General features: G+C 42.1%; 1 protein-coding gene across 1 annotated transcript in view; it reads left to right on the top strand.

The window, feature by feature from the left end:
* The window catches only part of cfap74 (cilia and flagella associated protein 74), a 64072-nt gene that overhangs the window by 18941 nt on the left and 21203 nt on the right, over nt 1-23928 (top strand). Inside the window, exons 14-22 of the mRNA XM_071535991.1 lie at nt 217-335; nt 5718-5784; nt 6919-7008; nt 7229-7414; nt 7758-7878; nt 8709-8827; nt 11223-11345; nt 12165-12286; nt 19569-19697. Of these exons, the coding sequence (XP_071392092.1) occupies nt 217-335; nt 5718-5784; nt 6919-7008; nt 7229-7414; nt 7758-7878; nt 8709-8827; nt 11223-11345; nt 12165-12286; nt 19569-19697 (1076 nt within the window). The remainder of the gene's footprint in view (nt 1-216; nt 336-5717; nt 5785-6918; nt 7009-7228; nt 7415-7757; nt 7879-8708; nt 8828-11222; nt 11346-12164; nt 12287-19568; nt 19698-23928) is intronic.

Genomic DNA, 23928 nt, shown 5'->3' with positions numbered 1-23928 from the left:
ATAGGACTTTCCTTATTATTGCATGCTTTTTAGACCAATCATTTCAAATGGACATTCCATTTGGTGCATTTTTATTACTTATTAGTAATTATGTTTCAAGTAAATAACACCAGAAATTTAAAACATGAGTCATCTTCAAGTGTTTTTTCTTCATTCAACCTTTGCTAATGGATTGCAATAGTAAGAGACTGACTGACTTCAAATGGCCTGTTGCAGGACTTTGAAGTAGGGAACACATACAAGAAGAAGATCATCCTGACTAACATCAGCTACTCCACAAACTACTGCAGACTCCTAGGAGTCTCCGCCCAGCTGATGGATTTTGTCTCTATCAAGTAAGTTTTTCTCTTTCCAAAAAGAGATATTCACCACTGGGAGTCACACCTTCAGTACACAGTAGTGAATTATGTCTGACGTGAAAGTAGGAGTTATTATGGAAGAGTCAAGTCAAATCTCAGCTGTTTTAAAGTGCTAATCCATTTGATTCTCTTTTTTTTTTCTTTTGTCTGCATCTTTGGTGCTCAGCGCTCATTGCTGTGGTGTTTCTGCACTGCACTTCCCATCACAGATCAGATCACCTGTCAATCAAACAGTGTGTCCAGTACTGTGACGCCTTTTTCCAGACACCGGGTGTTTAAAACAGTGGTTCTCAACGTGGGGTCCGGGGACCACCAGGGGTCCTTGAGGGGGTTCCAGGGGGTCCCCAGCAAATTGATGAATTGTTAAACTTCAGCATTATTTCATTTACAAGAAGTTAACACGATTAGAGAATGTAGAAGAATGACTGTTTTGATCATAGATTCTCTGTTATCTCTCTACCGACAATACAGATAGTCATGGAATTCTGGACAAAATCATATCTAACAATACAAATATTCTCAGATTTGGGTTCGAGAGACAACATCTCATCAAATGGGGGTCTGTGGCCCTAATGTGACTAAATTAGGGTCCTTGATATGAAAAAGGTTGAGAATCACTGGTTTAAAACAGCAAATGAACTGACTATAGGTTGAATCGCTATTGTGTTATATCAATCAGCAATAGAAAAAATTTTATTGACATGACAACACAATTTTATTGACATGAAAACATCGTGTAGAATTACTTCACAACGTTTTGAGGATGGAATCACCTGTCTTTTTTGAAATATTGAATTTTTTCTCAACAGCGATCGTATAGCATTTTAGATTGAAACCCTACAAAATAAAAAATAAAAAGTACCGATCCGATCATTTCAACTGTCGCATCAGACAGTTCGCCCCGTTGCATCACCGCTTTTTCAAAAAGCAATGCAATCACTTCTTGTCATTTGAGAAGAAGATGAGGTGGACGCGAAGGCAGAGCCTATCCTCCCACATATGGACGCCAGCTTGGATCACCACGCTCACACACAGTCCTCTAATGAGACTCAGCGCGGTGAGTCAGTCCACGTCTCCGCTATATCTCTCTCTCCTCTCTCTCTCTCTCTCTCTCTCTCTCTCTCTCCGCCTGCCAGCAGCCCACGGGCCGAGCGGGGATGCGTTGTTCCGCGGGTCACTCGCAATGTATCACTTTCCCCCGTCAGCCCCCGCCCCCCACCGCCCCGCCCCTCGTCACTTCCCGCGTTTACCTCTCCCTCTCCGCGCTCTTCTCTCTCTTCTTTTCTGCCCCGGCTGAGCGTCTCCCAGGGGTCAACTGGAAGCCACTGTCGCTCTCCCTGAGCCCCTTGGTGCTGTGCGGGTTGTCCGAACGCATCACTTTCCAGTCCTCTATTCGGCGCATACACACTCTCACACCATGTGGGCGCGAACACACACACACACACACACACATACTGTACATTATACCCGCTCACTTTCTCCTTGTCGCTCTTTCATGCTACTGAATGAATTTAAACACAGAGGTGCAATCAGTCTCTCTTCAGTTTTCTTTTTCTATTCAGTAATCATTTTATGTGCATGGCCAGAGTTTACAAAATGCATTAAGATCAAGTCAAACACAAATATCAAACTCATAAAGTGAATTAAAACCAGAAGAGCACCACAAGGTAAAATTATAAGAATAAAAATGTATTTTTCTTCCTCTGTTATCGTCTTCCCCGCTATTACGATGTGTCACTCTTCATTATTCATTGCCATGAATTAGAGGATTGTGTAACTGTATGCAGGGGATTTTAATAGTACCAAGCTTCACATCTTCAAATGATCAACAGATTCCCCTGGTTTCTGCCAATCCATTGCCCTCATCACACACTCTAGGTCTATTATGCAAGTCTGATGTGTATACATCCCAGTGGCTATTCACACAATACTGAAACCCGTCGTGACCACTGCAAAGTCTGCACAGCCCACCCAGCTAAAAACAACAACAACAAAACATGGCATTTCTGGGCATTTCCAACCTTCTCTTCCATTTAATCTTAATTTACCACAAACCTAATACCTCGTATCTACATATGAAAACCACAGCTATTGATAATAATAAAGATAATAGATAATTGCTATCAAATTCTAATCTAACTGCAACTAGTTTGGTGTCCATTATAGTCAGGAAATTTCAAATTTTCAAAAATGAAGCTTAGGTGCTGACAGAGTCACCTGGTTTCTACCAGTCCACTGTCCCCATCCCACATCACACTCTAGGTCTATTATACAAGTCCGCTGTGTGTAAAACCCGCTGATTATTCACACTCTAAAAACCACAATATTGAAATCAGCGGTGACCACTGCAAAGTCTGCACTGCTCACCCAGCTAAAAACATTTTGCGCAGCAGGAGAGTGAGGAAACGTGAACCAGGAACACACTGGGCTTCTTCACACCAGCCCATGGTTCCCTGCACGCCCCCTGAATTTCTAAAAATGGCTCCCCCCACCCTCCCCCCCCCACCCCCACCCCCACCCCAGCGTAGTTGTGTGTTGGCGCCAGGAAAGGGCTCTGCTGTATCTTTTCACTGCTGGGACAAGAACTGCGACGGCCCAGGCTTGCCAGACTTGCTGAAAAGCCACTCTGCAGAAGCGGTGTTTTTTTTTGTTTTTTTTTTGCAGATTGCAGATTCCTAGCATGTATTGCAAATAACTGGCTGACAAGGAGACATCCCTCCTGTGCTCTGTATATGTTTCTGAGCCGAGTTGTGAGATAAAGCCCGAGACGATAGTGAATGGTGGCACTGATCAGAAACTTAGAAACACTAATATAGTTCATTAAACAACAGATAGAAATATTTAGCATGTTGCAGCTACTAGATGTAAGGAATACAGATAGAGAGCAAAAGAAGAGTATTTATGTGATATTCGTCATATCCATGATCAGTTTTTTAATACTGCGTTATAGATCGCTTTCAGGAGTGGCTAAGAGTGCGAGGGTGTTTTAGCTCTGTTGAACTGAATAATGAACTGAAAGTGCTTATTGATTTACTGTAGGAGACGCCAATGGGGAGCAGCGAGGATGTATAATAGAACACACCGCATAGTCAGTAACACAGCCATGGTCTCAGCCTCATCGCTTTAGTCCACTGCTCTGGATACACTGTACAGTATGGCCTCGTTTGCAGCACTTTATATAGCGCTCCACCAAGTCTTTTTCAAACACAGTCTCACGTGGCGTTTCATCCCAAGTGAACTGCTCTATTTCTTTTTTTCTTCAGATTTCTTACCTTTCTTGACGCCGGAAAAGAAGATCGGTACCAATTAAGAGTCAAATTGACAAAAAAAAAAAAAGGAAATTTTGGTGTAAGCGCAATGTGACATTTATAATGATCACCAGATTCACTCTAGTCCAACCAGTTGGAATCCTTGCATGCACTTCCAGGGCACAGTGGGCAGCTGGATGGCAGCTTCGGGCAACCTGCTCCAAGTTCTTCACCTGACATCTGGACCGAAAACCTCGGAAATGTGGCTTAAATCAAACCTAATGTCCCAGTGCACAGTGACAACGTCAACATGTCATTGATTGTGTAGTTGTCAAAGTTATTTTGCATGTATGTGTGGACAAATATTGAGCTATTTCATGGTCAAATTTCTACGGTGATCCTCCAGCCATCAAGCAATGAGCTATAATGTACCTCTTGAGTTCAACCAATGGAGTTCTAAGGCAGTGATTCTCAACCTTTTTCATATCAAGGACCCTAATTTAGTCCACATTAGAACCACGGACCCCCATTTGATGAGATTTTGTCTCTCGGACCCAAATCTGAGAATATTTTTATTGTCAGATATGATTTTGTCCAGAATTCCATCACTATCTGTATTGAAGGCAGAGATATAACAGAGATAACAGAGAAACTGATCAAAACAGTCATTCTTCTACATTCTCTAACTGTGTTAACTTCTTGTAAATTAAATAATGGTGAAGTTTAATAATTCATCAATTTGCTGGGGACCCCCTGGAACCCCCTCAAGGACCCCCGGTGGTCCCCGGACCCAACGTTGAGAACCACCGTTCTAAGGTATCCCCTTGTGTTTTCTGCTCGTAACAACCCGTAAACACACACACATCCCAACCTGGATGTTTGGAGGAGGCTAACACCCAGTTAGAAAATTCTCTTTGAGGTCTAGGAGTCTCCCCTTGGAAGAACATAGGATTGAGCTTCTCTGGGTATTTCCGACCATCTCTTCCATTGCAGAAGATAACCAGCCAGAACAGACCATAAACCTAATTCTACATATCTACATATGAAAATCACAGCTATTGACTGCTTTGCACCAGGATAATACAGTTACCAAGACATAATAACAGTGTAGTTTGGCATCCTTTATATTCAGAAACTATAGCCACTTCCTAATTGTGCTTCTTGTTGCATGCTTCTGCCCTTGTTTATCTATTGAATTTTTGCCTCCCTACTTCTCTGGCTCGCTGCCTGCTACACTCCTATCGATTGGCTCGCCTCTTGTGTCTCTGGAAGGGCTGCGAGTTTTCTGAAGCTCCTCGGGGCAGCGCCGGGGTTGGAGTTGACATGTGCTGTGAGATAACACATGTTGCTTCGGAATAGCTCGTACTCCTCCTTTTGCTTCTCTTTTCTCGCCCTCTGAAAAATGAACTTTTGGTTTCTTCTGAGCGGTATATAATAGAATTCGGCTAATTAAGGAATCTGAAATTCCAAACGGTTCTGTTGAGTGTTTTCAGGAGGAACAATAGCTCCTTCTTCCCACGGGTTTTTCTTCGCAACGCAAACCGAGCATCAGGTTGACTTTTGCCCCCCCCCCCGGACTTTCTCCTGCCGATCCACTTCTCTCCCGGGAGATTTGTCAGACTTCAGCGTCCATGTAATGCTGCTGATCTTTTGTAGAATGCAGCACGTTGCCTTCTGCAGGGGCGACTGCATTTTACGTGTTGCTATAAATACGTTGTTTCCTTTGTGTTTGGTTTTTATGTTACTGCTGCACACATGTGCGAGTGCACTCATGCACCTCTCTAGGCACCCACGCACTTTTCAACCTCCCGACCAAAAGATGATTGCTTCTGCATCGTGCGCTATGTGACGGTCAAATTTTAATACGCATCGTGCAAATTAGTCTGTGATATAGCTCTTCAGAAATACCAATATCAAGCATTTCACTCTGAACAGCGTTACCCTTGCTGTGTAATATCCAGCTGAACTGAACCGCACAATATTGTACTGACAAGCTTACATTATATTGCAAGCAGTGTTTTGTCTTGCATATCTGGTTATGCTATTTGTTTTGCGAACTGTATTAAAAATGCTAATTGTATTTTTCATAACTCTGTCATTTGCGTTTCAGCTTTGAGCCTCCTGGGTCTCTGTCGAGTGGGATGGCCTGTGACATGCAGGCTGTTTTCCAACCTATGGTTAGTCACTCCACCATTCCTTTTGTGCATCTACATGCTATTAGATTGTATTGGGCCCACATCTACTTAATGTTTTCATGGGCATTAACACTTTTTGAGCTTGTCAAAATGGGAAATTTTCATCTACTAACTAGACCAGTGGTTCTCAACGTGGGGTCCGGGGACCACCAGGGGTCCTTGATGGAGGTTCCAGGGGTCCCCAGCAAATTAATGACTTGTTAAACTTCAGCATTATTTCATTTACAAGAAGTTAGAGAATTAGAAAATGTAGAAGAATGACTGTTTTGATCATAGTTTCTCTGTTATCTCTCTACCTACAGTACAGATAGTCATGGAATTCAGCACAAAACCATATCTAGCGATAGAAATATTCTCAGATTTGGGTCCGAGAGACAAAAACTCATCAAATGGGGGTTCGTGGCCCTAATGTGGACTCAATTAGGGGTCCTTGATATGAAAAAGGTTGAGAATCACTGAACTAGACAAGGCATTTTGACATCTAAAATTGGACAGAAGTCTGGGGCAGACTTTTCCGAACTTTCAGCCTGTTTATGTATTTTCAGGTGTGAGTTGTAGCATGCACATATTGAGGAGGAGATTAATTAAGTGTCATTTAATAACACAGAAAGCATTACTTTGCACATGATATTTAACACCTAGAACAATTCTTAGCCTGTGCCAGCTTAGCCTACTGTTGTGTGCTGCATGCTCTACAATGTTGCATTGCATAAAGGAATGACTATGACGAGACGATGAAGAGAACTGTCAGTCCCCAATGCATAAATGGCCAAAATCTGTTGTTCTACACTAGCCTGGATCCAGACTCCTGAATCCACTCTTCAGATTTGGTCGAGCGATTCAGGGTCTGGTGTTGCTCTATTCAAAGGCGATTTCTCGATTGGAAAAAAACGATCGGGCCAATCAGCACCTTTGTGGGCGGGACTAAAGTTTGAACCGTTCGTTGAAATCACCCCTTAGCCAACATATTGTCTTTGCAAAAAACGACCAAAATTCTTGGTGAAGTTAGTAAATACGCCCAGCATCAGTGTGACTGAAAATAACGTCCGATACGTCAGTCACTAGTGATTGGTTCGGGGAAAATCAACACATTGTCCCCTCATCTGATCCCTGCAGATCAATAAGGACCTGGAGGGAGAGGTCCAGTTTGCCTCAGCAGTGGGTCCCTTCTCTGTGCCCATCAGATGCACCATAAAGAAATGTGATGTGAGTAGTAGTAGCAATATCGTGCATTACAAAAACATGAGTGCTGTATTTGCTGCTTTGCTCTTTTCTCATTTCTCAAGTCTCATGTCTTTCAATTTGTCCTATCCTGATAGATAGAACAACAATATGTATCAGTCAATTATGTAATCAACTGTATAAGAACGCTAATATGTGTTCAGCTGTGCTAGCCCTAACCTGGTAAATGCCTCCTCTCCTGTAGCTGGAGGTGGACAGCCACCTCATTGACTTTGGTTCGCACGTGGTGGGCCAGACTATTTCACGGACTATCACCTTGAGCAACAGGGGGGCGCTGGCTACCCTCTTCAGCCTGGACACCTCTACGTGCCTCAGTCCAGAAACTAGCCGGGTCCAGATGCCATCGCAGGCCTCGACCAACACGCAGCAGGTCAGACTGCGGTCGTCCGTTTTTTTTTTTTTCCTGGATGGCCTCAGGGAGATGATTTGATTACAGCTGAAGATGAAACGTTAATGGTCCCTGTGGGGGAAATTGTGTCTTTGAAGCAGCAAAATAGGATACATCAAAGAAAAATTTGATATAAGTAATATCAATGGGAGGTATTAAGCATAACACAAGTGACAATTCCAGATAAGAACATATTAGAAATGTACAAATGAAGTATGAAAAAAGTATGAATTGTATATGCCATACATATGTACAGAAAGTGCCTGGGCGTACACTGCTGTGACTGTGTGTGTGTGTGTGTGTGTGTGTGTGTGTTGGCTGACAGGAGTCTAGCAGTCAAAACACATCATCTGACAACCAGAAGAGCTCTGTATCCAAGGGCACCGGAGAACTCCGATCAAAGCAAGAGAGTCAGGAGCTCTCAGTGGCCTCGCAGCAGGAACAGCTAGGTAAAACTAACACACACACACACACACACACACACATTTCAATGACACTTAACCTCAAATGAATAGTCTTCCCTCAGATATCAGTCATGAGTCAGATGGTTTGCAATAACGGTTTTTGAAGGCCGATACTTACAATGATAATTTTGGATTTAAGCTGCCAATAGCCAATATTTTCTGCTAATATTTATTATCTTTAAATTCAAAACGTACTAGGGTAAAAATTACTAGGATTCAGTGCCTTTTATTCTTGTCAGGGTGGAAAAGCCTCTGAAACAGTATCTAGAGCATCATGGGACACAAACTCTCCACTGAAAGGCAGACTAATTCAATTCTTTTACGTGGGTTAGCAGCTCCTTAAGCCAGGGTGACCCACTACTCCAGTCTATTCAGTGGTCAGGGAAACTCTGGGATACAGTAATAAGGAATTAATTTACAATTCCTGCCAAACTACATATAGCCTATATATATATAACATGTGCAAAGATAATGAAATGGCATGGCAGGCTTTACACACTGCCACCCCTGAAGCTGTTGAGTAAAATCCTCCTACACCACACTGGAATGATTTCTCTGGTCTGAAAATGGAAATAGATATACTTGTACTACAACTACTACTACTACTACTACTACTACTACTGCTACTGCTACTACTGCTACTAGTACCACTACATAATAATAAAAGCATTTTCATTAGCTGTGGTCAGGGAGGAAACTGCATCATACAAGACATGGATGACACTGACTGATTTTTAATAAAATGCCAATATCTACCTATATTGGTCTAAGCCTAGTATAAATTACCTATAACCAGGTTTTGGTGTGTGTGTCTGTATCAGAGGCATCAGCTGCAGGTCCAGAGGCTGTTGCAGGTGCTGATGTGCCGTCAGATGTGGAAGCCCAGATGGACCAGAGCACCTCAGACTCCAGTGACTTCACTCTAGGAGAGGTCAGTATTGGGCGGCAACGCATTACTCGGTAACACCTTTCCCACTAACTAGTAATGTAACAGATGACTTCAATTTGAGGTACTGGTAAAAAGGTGGTTAAGAAGAAGACATTTATTCAAAAAACAATAGTATAGCCACCTAATAGGAATGGGACGATATATCAAAATTCAGTATATTGCGATACAAAAATGGGACTAATATACGGATTGTGGGGCAGAAAAATTCATCGCATAAACACATTTATTCATGAATTGAGAAAATGGGACAGTTGAAACGTGTAAAAACTTTATACCTGAACATTTTTTCACAAATATTTATCCACTTTTACAGGTGCTTTTCAAAGCCACTTTTTTTTACACCGATATGTCAGTTTGCCAATATTGGCCTTTTATTGTGTATCGGCCAGTCAGTGTCATCCACTTCCAATATGATGGATATGATGCAGATACGACTGATTACATATTTGCTGTAGAATTGATCTACACTGGTTGTCTATGGGAAACCCCTTAACTTGAGTTGATTCTAATGAGACATTTTGATCAGATTCCACACAAGTATTAGTAACAGTAGCACTAGTATCCTGGGTGTAAATGGAGAGTTTTAGTGTCCCATAATAAATATTTCAGATGTTTCACAGTATGAAAACTTGGAGGAATCACTGCATACTTGTAATTACAATTTTTTTTTTATGAAACTGGTCAGATAAGATATTGAATATTTGCACAATACATCAGTTTTTGGCAGCTTCGATCCAAAAAATATCAGTATCGGCCTTTAAAAACCCCATATCAGTCGAACCCCTGGTGTTTTTATATGGATTTGCAGTGCATATCTGTGGACTGTCTGCTGTTTGTTTATTTGCTATAAAAAAAAGAAAAGTGCCAGCCTTGATGTTGCTCAGGTGCACCCTTACCCCTCCCCCACCCCCACCCCCATAGTTTTTCCCCTTAATGGAGAGACACATCAGGCTGTATGTTGCTCCGACTATTATCTCCCTCCTGCTTTTCTGTCTAGTTTTTTTTTTTTTTTTTCCTCACTGATGTCATGTGTGCCCGCCGGCCCATGTGAAGTTCTGTTGAGTTGATCTTGGTTCATTACGCCTCTCTGGTGGGGGGGGTAATGGTGCGTCCCCTCTCCCTCTGCGCTGATTATGTGTGTGTGTGTGTGTGTGTGTGTATCGCATGTGCTGGCATGCCGACGGCTATAGCACCGATTGTCATTTTGACTGATATTTTCACATTGCGTGGATGAGGGCTGGTGTGTGTGTGTGTGTGTGTGTGTTCCATGGCGGATTACCAGGCGAGCTATTACGGCCCCATTATTTTGAGCAGGTTTTGTTTTTCATTTTTTATTATCGCTCTCACTGCGACACGCGCTTTGTTTGCGTTCCGTTTTTTGAATTTGCACGTCTGAGTAACTTCATCATTAGTTTCCCACACATGGCTAGTAGAAATGGTCTTGTGTCGTGAACTGGGACGGTTAAGCTAAACTCCGTCCACACTGAATCCCCTTCGAAATTTCAAACAGAGAAAGCTCATGAAAAAGTAAAAAAAAGGCCTCAACAACTATTTCAGTTTAAAGATTGAGTCCTGTGTAAATATTCTCAAAAGCATGCAATAGTATAAAGGGACACTCACAGAGCTGACTCGTCATTGCATCATCTCAGACATAAGCGTAAACATATTTTTGCTCATTTTGTGCAAGAGTCATTGAGAGTTCATGAGTTTGAATATATCCTCTAAGCCAGTGGTTCTCAAAGTGGGGTCCGGGGACCGTCAGGGGTCCTTGAGGGGGTTGCAGAGGGTCCCCAGCAAATTGATGAATTGTTGAACTTCAGCATTATTTCATTTACGAGAAGTTAACATAATTAGAGAATGTAGAAGAATGACTGTTTTGATCATACATACAGATAGTCATGGGATTCTGGACAAAATCATATCTAACAATAAAAATATTCTCAGATTTGGGTTCAAGAGACAAAATCAAATGGGGGTCCGTGGCCCTAATGTGGACTAAAGTAAGGGTCCATGATATGAAAAAGGTTGAGAATCACTGCTCTAAGCAATGTCTTCAGCAGACGCTGAATCCTTGTTTCAATTTAAGCTCAGTGAAATGATCATCGTCTCAATTTAGAATACTATTGGGAAAATCTCTCTTTCAAGTTAATTGGTTGTTTTAGTCGTCTACTTAGTAGAATTCATTGGTTTTTCAAGGAGCCAAGACCAAAATAAACAGATATACCACCAAATATCTAATACACCAAAGGCTGCAGATAGAGGAAACAACGACACCCATTATCGAGACCAGGTAGAGCTCAGATATAATCAAAGTTAAATATGTCTTCACAAACAAAAGTATTTGAAAATCACTGTTTGCCTGTCCCATTTGATGTAGGTGAGAGAGGGGGAGATCGGACCTTTTGAAAGCGTCAAGCTGGAGGTCGTGTTCACACCAACCATTCCAGGGGAGGCGAAGCTGGACTTCCACATCAAATTCTCCGACTTAACTAGTAAACCAGTAAGACTTCGCATCTTCATCGTATCATGAATGCCATAATGTGAATGGTTTTTCAAGTTCTGGGGCCGGATTCACCAATGTGTTCGTAAGGTAGATCTTAAGAAATGACATAAGAGGAAATTTTAGGAAGTTCTTAAGAAGGCTCTTAAGTGCAATTCCTCAATATTTTCTTAGTAACAGTCTAATTTCTTACGAATTTCTTTAATTTTCCTACTTAAGAACTTCTCAAAATAGGGCCTGAATTAATTATGTTAATAAACTTTAGGCTTACTGCCATTGAGGCTAGGAGACAAGACTAGGAGGCAACCCAAAGTGCTTCCATCTACAAAACAATTTAGGAAAAACCTATTTAGGGCAACTAGGGCAAAGATTTAAACATTGGTTGCTGTTGGTAACTGTAAAATGTTCTATTTTCAACAGACATGAGACAGAGGCCTACCTGGCCCTACACCAATAAAGCTTTACAATAAATGTTCATCTTAATGTTAGGTGTAGGGGAACCTATGAAGACTTTGAACTATAACCTACTTGTCTAAAATGTGTTTAAATATATGATATTAGAGGCTTACCTTTTCACTGTAGGAATTTTAAGACAGGTGAAGGGCTGTCTTAAAGTTAAGAAAAAAAATTTCTTAGGAAGAAACATAAGAAGAAACTTAAGAGAATATCATTTTTTCCTATTTTTTTTCTTAAGACTAAAGTTAAGAAAAAAGTGGCACTTGAGAAGATTTTTTTTGTCTTAAGAGGGTTTTGTGAATCCGGCCCCTTGATCTGTAGACATTGGACATGGCTTCATTCGCATCATAAATCTTCTCACAGATACCTATCATGGTGAGGGGCGTGGCGGATAGTGTGCCTGTATGGGTGGCTCAGCCCAGCATTGACCTGAAGATCTGCATGTTTGACCGCCTCTATCAAGACAGCATCATGGTCCAAAGCAGGTGGGTCCCAGAGCCTGAGGTTATTGTCATCTGCTGGTTGTAACCTGCTTCTGGTGGCTTGACTGAGGCATCTGAACAAGGAATTACAACAGTCGAGACACACGGAGATAAAAGCAGGAACTCATCTTTCCAGATCTTGGAAACTTGGATACTTTAGCAATATTACACAGTTGGGAAAAACACAATAGACATACATTTCTTTATGTAATTATCACATTTTGAACTTTTTGGATGCCGACATGATGTTGGGATTCAGTCTTCACTCTTTGATTAGTTAGTTTTATGGTCAAGGCTGAATGTCAGTTTTATCCGAGTTCAGCTAGAGAAAGTTCAGAACTATTCACTCCTTAATTGCAGCCAGGCAATTCATTCATAATAATAATAATAATAATAACCTTTATTTGTATAGTTCAACAACCCTAACCCTAACCCAGTACACTTTCATACACAACATGCAGCTCAAAGTGCTTTACATCAACAGAAGGCAGATAAAAGACAGATAAAAAGATAAAATTCATATAAAAGAACAAGCAAAATGCACTGCATTAAAAGAATCAAATCAAGTAAAATAGAAAGATATTTTTACCCCCTTAAAGGAAACACAGAATCACAGAAAGGGATGTCAGTTGCCTTTACCTGAGGTTTACCAGGCATTTTACAGGAGGTAAAAGAGACCAGAATTATTACTGCCGCGGATTTGCGTTGTCCGTAAGAATTACTGACACGGCAGATTGGGACCCGACTAAAATTACAAACATGCTCCGGTAGTGATTATAGTACCCCACCCCCCCCTACAAAACTAGTCCCGTCCAATTGGGGCTGCTAAGTTTATCAGATGACGATTGGTTTATTATTAGTTTATGGAAAATAGATTTCCACCTCCTTCATCTCTCAAAAAACTAGAGGCTTTCCTTCTTGAAGAACGGTCCAATATCCACTACACACAGTTCAGGATGCAGCATCACAGCAGGACAATCTGTTTTGAAGGCAAAGGGTGGTCCTGCTCCTCGTTAGATATTTGATATTCACATAATGTTTTCCATTATTTTAGGCCACCCCCCTGTATATTTTATTAGGATTAAATCCAAAGGGCAAGTTGCCAATGTAATCTTTGTGCACAGTTGTCCTTAACAAATGTGAATTAAAGATGCTGTGTGTACTTAGGGAAATGGCCCAATCTTCCACCGTACAGAAGGGAAGGAGAAAGAAGCCAAGGTTTTGAATAAACCTGTGGGCAAGCAAAGGCACGCTGAAAATCCTCAGTGTGCACGCTGAGTCGGCCAATTATTAATAGGAACAGATGAAACATGTTTATCTCAATCTGCAGAAGACCTGAGTAACACACAATCTGAACCACATAGTCAATTATCTAATGTCATTGTAACATACTACATCTCTTACAGTGTTACAGGATTATTTTAGAGTGAAGTCAATGATAGGGTCATTATAACAGACTACATGTTTTAAAGCAATATTCCACTTAGTTTTAATATGGGGGTTATTTGGCTCTTGACCACCATGAAAACCATAATATAAACTACTCAGCAAGATCAGATGCAGCTGGACGAGTTTGTAGCATTAGGATTTTTACTTCCCATTCATTTGAATGAAGCCATGAAAATAGACTGAAAACTGACATTTAACACATTGTGAACAGATTCAACAACAGATCCTGCTTTTAAGACAATAAAGCAACCTGGGTCCTTCATTTTGCATTTCTGTTCTTGGTTTACACTAAAATTTGTATTTAAAAATAAAAGTAGATCCGGTCTCCCAAACAGGAACTATCTCTCCTAAATGGTATCCCTCCGCTATGTTCTCTTCTATCAATAAAAATGCTATTTTACAAAATTATGTTCTAAAACAGTGGTTCTCAACTGGTGGGTCGCGGATGTGTGCGTGAAAAAAAAAAAGCTGAGGGAAAAAGTCTACAGAATTTCTGATGCTGTGCTTTTATTTTGAAAAAAATAAAAAGCATATAGGCCTATGCCTGTAATTCAAGATAAGTCTGCCTTTTTATTTCATTGGGTTTTTAGCCCTAGTTGCACTTTTGTTGCACTTTTTTTTTTTATTTCATATTTTTAACAGTGCATGAAGGCATTGTGTATTACTACTTTTTTTTGTGAAATAAATTTGAGTGGTTCAAAAATTTCAGAAATTTGGGTCGCGACTTAATGACTAAGGAAAAATGTGGGTCCTGAGGCTAGACCAGTTGAGAACCACTGTTCTAAAACATTGGACCCACAGTCAGTTGAAAATCACAGTAGCAGGATCTGTTGAATTAAGGTTTAAGGTTGCCTAAAAAATGAAAACAAAGAGGTGAGTGCATGTGACCGTGACCGTTGCATGGCTTATCTCCATTTTATTTGTTGTCATGCTTGGAAAACATTCCTGGAATAGCAGTTGGTAACGTGGCATGGACTGCTGATGTAGCATGCTAGCTTATCTGCAACACTGACGCTCTCTCACATGCTTAGTCTCTGCCAAAAAAGACATTTTCACAGAAAAACGGCTCATGGAAATCCCTTAAAATTGACAGGGCCGGCTTACTTTTCAGCCTGCCGCCCATAAAACTCACTGCCTAACGATGCTCCCAAACCAAGCCGGGTATTGAAATAATTCTGTCAAATGTGTGGGCATAATAAAAGAAAAAAAGATAAGAGATGTATTAGCTGATAAATGCACCTAACCCACGGTCAAAGGGACCAACCGGTAAGCTCAGATCCCCCCCCCTCCGCAATCCTCTTTGCTCCATTAAATGGGACTGAACAAAAGCAAATCCTTTTTGATTATGAACGTGATACATTATGATGCGCACGGGGGGGGGGGGGTTAAGAAGGCACTGGGGGCAATAACATTTGCAGGCGTGCGGTCCGCCGCCTAGCCGGGGTCCTTGTGTCACGTCACACGGTGAGGGGAGGGGGGGGGAGGAGGGTTTGGGGGGTGGGTGGGGGGAGATTTGTGACAACTGCCATCTGGTGCACCAGCACACCAGCACATGTGACAACATGACGATGACAGCATCAGTGTGAACGGCAGCTTTTAGAGTCCAAAAAAAAAAAAAAAAGGAAAAATACGAAAGCAAACCACGCAATATGTCACTGTGCTTTCAAGTCAGTAATTTGAATGCCAAATAGTCAGCAGGCTTGTTTTTTGGGGGGGGGGGGAACAATAAGAACGCATCATACAATTTGTCACTTTTTGGACAATGGATATCCCGCAAGTCATCCTCGGGTTGTGACAGAACAGCACAAAGCATCGCTGAGTACATGTCTCTCTTGTCTGTGAGCCGGCGATTTGAATGTTGCGTCCACTCACTGACAGAATTTTCAGGGGGCTTTAAGAAAAAAAAAAAAAAAAAAAAAAAAGTGTTTGACTTCTGCTCGTGAGCCAGTCATTTGGATATAGTGAACGTAGTTGGCAGATTTTTTCATTTCAAATGCTCATAGCCTGGTCTTTTAAAACCTCCTCCACTGGCACCTGCTGGGGAGCTGAGCATTCCCGTCCAAGCTGATGCCACAACAAAACCAACCTGCTTTTTTTTTTTTTTTTTTTTTGCCTTCACAAAACCTCCTGTCCTCAATTTCTCCCTGCTTACTTTCGAACAGTACATCTACCTCGTCTTAGCACAAGCTGTGTCCTTGATTTGCCTGAGGAACACAGCTGAGCTGCTGATTTTGGAAATGCTTCTCCTTTTCAATTTGAGCAACGATAGAAATAGAAGATAAAGAAAAGGAGGGCTTAGGCATTATTTTGTCCAGCTGGCTGTTTGGAAGTTTACTGTGTTGTATAGACCAGTGATTCTCAACCTTTTTCATATCAAGGACCCCTGATTTAGTCCGCATTAGAGCCACAGACCCCATTTGATGAGATTTTGTCTCTCGAACCCAAATCTGAGAATACATTTATTGACAGGTATGATTTTGTCCAGAATTCCACGACTATCTGTATTGTAGGTAGAGAGATAACAGAGAAACTATGATCAAAACAGATATTCTTCTACATTCTCTAATTGTCTAAACTTCTTGTAAATGAAATAATGCTGAAGTTTAACAATTCGTCAGTTGCTGGGGACCCCCTGGAACCCCTTCAAGGACCCCTGGTGGTCCCCAGACCCCATGTTGAGAACCACTGGTATAGACCAGACAGTGCTGCATTGATGATGATGATAACAATGATGATGATCACAGTAGGTGCCATCATTAACGTTGATCTGACATAGGTCTCAGCTTTTTAAGAACAGTGGCATTAAAGGGTAACACCGGTGGATTTTTTTTTCCGAAGAAGAAGATATTTTCTGGCGTTGTCATTCTTGTACAATATGAAAAACAACTAATCCATCACAGTAAACAGGAAGCCTTCACTGGGTTTGGTCAAACTTTCTGTTTCCTCCTTATTTCACTGTGCTGAGTTGAGTTTTTTCATATCAGTGCTGCATTGCATTACGCTCTGCTGCCTGTCAATCAGCTGACACCCACAGTAAGAAATGGAAGTCTCCTCCAGCAAAAAATCCCTCAAAAACACTTTACTGTCACATCCACGGCTTTTTATTTGGGGGCGGTTGTGTTAGCTGGGACAGCAGTTCATTTCAACCTAGGTTTGACACCGTAAAGTTTGTATTTTAAAATGATTAATTGTTGAAAAATCGAACATTGAAGTATTGCACTGCAAAATTATTGGGGGAAATGTAGGTGTAGGCAGTAGTAAATGGACTATAACTATAAATGACACCAGTATTCTCCTTTAAAGCTTAGAAAGACGTGTCAGCGCAAAAGACAATCTTCTAAGGACTTAAGTCTAAGGAATTGTTTGCCTAAATTACAAAAATCTGCATCTGCTTCCATAACATGTAGATCTAAGACCAAATGAAACAAGAATATAAGTTTTAGTTAAGTTTACATAATCAGTGCCGCTAGTCACTTTTGGCCCCTTATGCCCCAAGGAAGCAAAATATGTGAATTAATGTGAGCCTTTAAATCATTAAAGGGTCTATGTGAAATTTCCGGTCCGATGCCGGCCTCTATCGTTCAGCGTTGTCATGGCAACAACACTCTGCCCTCCGTAGAGTGAGGCCATCATTGGCATGGTGGGCAGGTCGGACTGTTTCAGAATCGACAACAATGAACGTTCCATTATGTTTTGCTGAGTTAGCGCTTTTTTTTTTTTTGTTCAATGGACGTTTACTGTGATTTGGAATCTGACCATTACCACGATTCCGGTTGTCTGTGGATTTTCGGAACATATCCAAGGTAAGGAGTCCAGTCCGTTAAAATTCGAGCTGTTTGGAGGATTCTATGCATGCCGAATTTACCAGAACACCCTACCGATTAGTAAAAAAGTCTCAAATCATATTTTCTGATGTAGGGGTTTATTTTTTTAATTAAGGAAAAAACAAATTGCCAGATTTTTGTACAGACCTTGGTGTGGTAGGAGGGCCTTCAAACAACAACAAAAACACACAGCCTCTGCCCGCTCCTGTGTTTTTGAATGCAGAAATCTCTGGCTGCTCACTTTGTTTCACTCACTACCATTCGGGAACCTCTGCTGATATTTACTAGTCAGATTATGCATCAGGAAAACAGAAACGTTACACATTTAACCTTTATCACTGCTTGAGAAACATACAGTAAAAACACACAGCAAAACTGGCCACAAATGACAAGATCAGCAGAATTGCCCCTGCTAATTAAAATGTCCAATTGTCCTAAATGATTATGTATCCGTGAATATTCCTCCGAGAACAGTTTGAAGGTTATCATTTGGCCGGAATAAAGATAGTGACTTCATATCCCCCTGAGTGTCCCTGAGAGTCCTTGCCTCGGGGAAAGAAACCATCTGGTTGACCCCGCTATTCAAAATGGGTCACTTCATTTAAGTGGGGGGATTGAAAAATGGAGGGAGCGCACACGTTTGGCACTGTCAGACAATTTGGGCACAGCTCGCTTATCATTCACCTTTGTATCCTTGAGGATGAAAGCGGGCATAACAACATGGCACATACTCACGTCTCACTTCCAGCGAACAGCGAGTCTCCTCAGCATGTTTGTACTGTGCTAGGTGTGTGAGGGAGTGCGAGCGCGTGCCGTGGTTGGAGGTGTTGGAGAATTCCCAAGGTGACGAGCCATTTATATCACCAGCCTCAGCTATAACTGAAGCTTCTAGCCACAGGCACAACCATCTGTTGGAACTCCTGGAAATTGGGTCACCTAAATGATGAGGACTTGGGGTACAGTTCTCCATACGAGGCAATTTCTGTACGTGTCACTCAAGCACAAAGTCTCTTTTTCTGTCCTAGTCGAGTCCCTTAGGGTGATAAGAGGCTGGCTCTGAAGTGCCCACTGGGTAAAAGCACCTTGAATATCCATGGTTCTTTTTTACTGTCGTATCAAATGAATAAACTCACCTGATTGCTACTGTTATGTTGTCTTTGTACCTTTAGTGCCAGGGGACAGTCTGGACCCTTAAGTGTCAACATCAATAGCTGTGGCAATGATGGATTACAGTTTTATCTATTCTGTTGTATCACAGAGCTAACTAGGAAAGGGTTTTGTGCAGAAGAGGCGGTTTGGAAATACGCTGAGGGATCCAGAGACTAAAGATCATCGAATTATCGATGGGACGATATTTTGAAATTCAATATATCGCGATACAAAAATGTGACAATGCGTATCGTGGGGCAGAAAAATTAATTGTGATATTAGCTCCACTGGTAACACTTTACAATAAGGGTACACTAAGTTAAGGGTTAGGTAATGCTTAATAAGGGTTAGTTAATGGTTAATAAGCATTAACTAACCCTTAATTAACAGTTAACTAATGTGCAATGTACTAATGGTGTTAGGGTTAGGGTTAGTTAACTAAGGTATTAACTTATACATTATTTAATAGTTTATAAAGATGACTATTAAATAATGTATATATTAATACCTTAGTTAACATGAACACCATTAGTAAATGATTACCAGACACATTAGTTAACTGTTAATTAAGGGTTAGTTAATGCTTATTAACCATTAACTAACCCTTAATTATTGTAAAGTGTTACCACTCCACTTTATTCTGCTGTAGTAATCAAAAATGAGACGGCTTGACCATCACAATTTCACAAGCTTTGTTTACATTCTAGCAAGCCACTGCTATTGCTAGAATGATTTGTATCTCAGAAATAGACATAATTCTGCAGTCAGACTTAAAGCATAAGCAGATCGTCCCATCTCTAATTATTACAATGCACCTGGTGCGTTAGCGTGATGCTAATGAAACCACATCTTTTGTATGACAGAGCAACCACGGCCTTGAGGCTGACATTTGAGGTGTGTCCTGAAATGCGGAACCACATGGAGATCCTACCAAAGACGGGCTTCATCCAGGCTAATTCCAGCTTTAATGCCCAACTCAAGTTCCTGCCCAGGTAAGGAAGGACACACACAGAGGACACAATGATAATGGAATCAGTGGAGCATACATAATCTTATTTCACACTGTAAGCTTGTTATGATGCTATCAACCTTTTAGAAAAGGTGCAAAATGTTTCACTCTAAAGGAGACTCGTTACAGCCTTGCAGTTGTTTGACATTCCTGGCATCTTTTTCTTCAAGGAAGGGGAAACTTTTGCTGTTTTGCAAAAGGCCCTGAAACTATTGATGATATAATCTAGGGTTCAACCAATATGTTTTTTGAAGGTCAATACCAATACTAATATTTTTGGATTGAAGCTGCTGATAGCCGATATTTTGTACCGGTATTCAATGTCTTAAAATTTGACAAATTTTGTGCCAAAAATTTGCGTCCCAAAATTGTGTAAGTTTCACCCAGAAGTCCATGGTACAGTACAACTCCCCATTGAAATCCATAATTATAACTAGAAGGGCACTCGGAGAGCGCAGACCTCCGCCAAGGTTCGTGCTATTATTGCTTGTTCGTGAGTCGGATCCGGATCCGCTCCAAAATTTCATGGGTTCTTCCTTGGCCCATGCTACACCCTTCCACGAAGTTTCATGAAAATCGGGGCAGTAGTTTTTCCGTAATCCTGCTAACAGACAAACAAACAAACAAACGGCATCGAAAACATAACCTCCTTGGCGGAGGTAATAATAATAATAATAACTAGAAAATGTGGTCAGTAGAGCACAGACCTCCGCCATGTCTGACAACCACCTTTTTTTGGTGATATGTCACGCCCACTACCACGCCCCCTTTTGGCCAATCGACATGAAAAGTGAATCAGCTCTTCCTTGGCCCATAAACAACCCACATACCAAGTTTTGTGCAAATCCGTGCCCAACTTTTTGAGATATCCTGCTAACAGTCCGACGGATGGACGGACAGACAAAAACACAGACGGAGGCGTTAAACATTACCTTGGCGGAGGTAATAATACTTGTGTGGAAACCCGATCAAAATGTGGCATTCGAATTCCGGTTATGGGCTACTAATTCGACAATACGTAATGTAATAAAAGGCCGGCATTGACCTGAAATATCAGTTTAATCCTAGTATACCACAGAATTCATTTCCCTGCTTGATTGAAGCGAGCTGTGGAGTCTTACAGAAATACTAATGGCAAAACTCCACAGCCAGTCAACAGCCAGCGGTTATAAAACGCACTCTCTTCAACGCGCCGCACGAATCCCACCCCAGCACGGTGAGTGGTGTGACGCGAAAGGCTTCTGATAATGGTTCCTAATGACTTTGAAGGACATGGTAATTCTCTCCACGACAATGCGGGGCTCTATATTTAGACGGCGAGGCAGAGTTGAACTGCAGTTTGAATGCCAGGGGAGCAGACGGGGGGACCTCCGGGGCAAATATGAGAGGCGTGCGGTACGTAAAAACTCAGCGTGGGCGCCAGTTTTTCTCCTGCCCACCCTCTTTTTTTTTTCTTCTTTTTTTTTCTTTCCCCTCCAGAGTTTGGCAGCTTCGCGTATTGACAGCTGAAGAGAATTCTGGCGGACAATAATAGGAGGAGGACGTTTTCTTTCCACATGACAAAAGTTGTTGGCACGCTGGCTTGTCGTTTCAGCGGGTGGGGGGGGGGGGTGGAGGGAAAGTGGGCAAACGTCAGTAATCTGCCTCAGTGAATCAGCAGAGGTTTTAAAACCAGGATTAGGAGTGGAGCATTACTATTGCCTCTGCTGAGATGGCTGCAGCGTTCACCGCGACCGCGAGCCACGGCCAAAGCTACGGCCACCGCCCCCTCCCTCCCTCCCTCCCTCCCTCTGAATCACACTTTTTCTCTCCGTCTCTCTCTCTCTCTCTCTTTCGCTTACTGTACTCTCTTCTCCCACTCTCTCTCTCTCACATTTCTCTTTCTCGGCCTCTCACCTCTCTGCTGCGCTTCGCTTTTCTTTTCCTTTCTCACTCTCCGCGTTCCTTTTCGACGCTCCAGCTCGCCATCCCCTCGAACTTCCTGTTACCTATTCTGTCCCTCCCTCTCTCTCTCTCTCTCTCTATTCTTCTCCGGTTCCCTCCATGCAATCTATCCGACCGTCCACCGCTGCATATATGTTGGCCCTGACACCGCTTACATAACCTGGGACACGAGTCCCAGTTCGCTGCACTCTCTCTTTGACAGCGCTGCTCTTCTTAAAACGCTCTAAGCCCCCGAAGAGCATCCTCCACTCAGACAGGAAATCCTGCTGGACAGGGGGGGAAAAAAAGTGCGTATCACATGATGTAAATGTTTATGCGAAACGTACGGTGGATTGAAAAAGAAAAAAAAACAAAAACCCTTGTCTTCAGCATATATTATACGCTAGCACAGCGACCGGTGCTGCGTGTTCTTTTATGTCTCATCTTGTCAGGGTTGGATATGAATTCTCGCCTTCCAATCTGTTGATTTGTGGTGGGTTTTCTTTTGTCTTACGCGATGGCGGTGTGTCATTTAAACTGGCAGTGCCAAGCGTGTGGAGAGGCTATGATTGGATTCCCAAAAGCCTCATCACCAGCGCTCATGCTCACTCACTCTCTCTCTCTCTCTCTCATCCACACACACACACACACACACACTGTTAAATCTGGCTCCTGAAATGACTCATCGCTTCCATTCTTCAGACAGGTGTTTGTTTCCTGCCTCCCCTTCACCAGGTTTTTGGGAGATGCTGAGGACTCTTCTCGGTTCACATGCCGAAGGATCGCCCTCGAGCCGCCCACATCACTTCGCCCATCGTTCCTTTTCTTCATCCCTCCCCGCCCGTCTTCCTCCACTTTTCTGTGTTTGCCGTCCATCTCTCGCTTTCGAGGCCGGCGGTTCACGTCTTTGCCAACGCAGTCATGACCCCCCGCTCAACTTATGCTCGTAACTAGGCTTCCAGGGTGGAGCAAATCATCCAGAGCAACATTTTGTTTTATTATTTTTGCGGCGTAAACCTGATGACGATGATGATTTGAATAGGATCCCTTTGGATCATTAATGGTTTTAGGTGTAATCTGTAAAGAGCGGAGAGATGTGTCCCGACCAGGCAGCTCCGGCTGATAAAAGGGAGATTACAAGGGTGATTTACTACAGATTTACTACAGATTACATTGAACAACTCCACCGGTACTTCGACTTATGAAGTACGCCGCTCAAACCAGCTTCAGGAACCGTCATCAAGCGATGAGTTGTAAGAAAACTAAAAAACGGTCTTGTTACCATTATTTTTAGGATTTCTTTTGTTGGTCGTTTATGGTATTTTTTTTTACCCATCCATTTCCCTATGATGAGAAATCCCTAAGCCTCTTAATCCGTTTTGTAATCCTTTTCATAATCACTGTTTTTAATGTGCAAGTGAAAGCCAAGCAGCGGTCCATATTGAAGAGGAATATATATTTCAAATATACTATTCAGCCTTTTATCGGGTAAAAAGAGGAAATGAAGCGTTTTCATGAAATGCAAAATTCAGCTAAATATATTGCTTGCAGGATATTGACCTCTCTTTTTGGTTATAGGTGGTCCTCAGATCAGACCACTTCTTAGACTTTCCAAGTTTTTAATGGGTGACACGCAAATGATTCCAAAGAGATTTTTTCCCCCCTTCTTAGACAGAACTAGATGAAGTTCTGCCCAGGTCTTCCAGCAGTTCCAGGTCTTCCACATATACTGTACACTAATCCTTTGGAGATAGTGCACTGTAGCGCTCTAAGCAGTGCTGCACCATTAGAGCAACTATTATACAATTTTACCAGTTCAAGTAATCTCTGAAGTGTCATTAAAGACTATGGACGAGAATTGCTTTTGGATGAGACCGCGGATAATCTGGCTGCAGAGAAGAGGAGTCTTTGCAGGACGTCGGCAAATTTGAAGCCTCATCCATCCGCAGATTTCTCCCTAGCATATGGGCCCGGCGACGTCCCACCAGGCTTTTCCACTCTGCCCTGCCAAGCTAATTCAAGAGTGACTCTCCAGCAGCGATTCTATTAGCAGGCAAAACAAGAGTGCTTCCTTAAATACACCCTCTGCGCTCATTGGTCAAGCTATTCCACAACATCATGGGGGGAAGAGGGAAAAAAATAAATCACCTCCTCTCTTCATTACTCCCCCTCTGTAAATGCAGAGATGGAATTGCGACATGTGCGGATGTGACCTTTCTACGCTTTCATCATAAACGGTGTCGAAGCAGAAAACAGGGATGGGGGGGGGGGGGGCTGGGGAATATGAAGCA

Source organism: Centroberyx affinis, unplaced genomic scaffold (genome assembly GCF_046629955.1).
Source record: "Centroberyx affinis isolate AG114_WGS23_722 - 3 ecotype Tasmania unplaced genomic scaffold, CSIRO-AGI_Caff_v1 ptg000185l_1, whole genome shotgun sequence".
Lineage (NCBI taxonomy): Eukaryota > Metazoa > Chordata > Actinopteri > Beryciformes > Berycidae > Centroberyx > Centroberyx affinis.
This window is presented reverse-complemented; position numbering and strand designations above follow the sequence as displayed.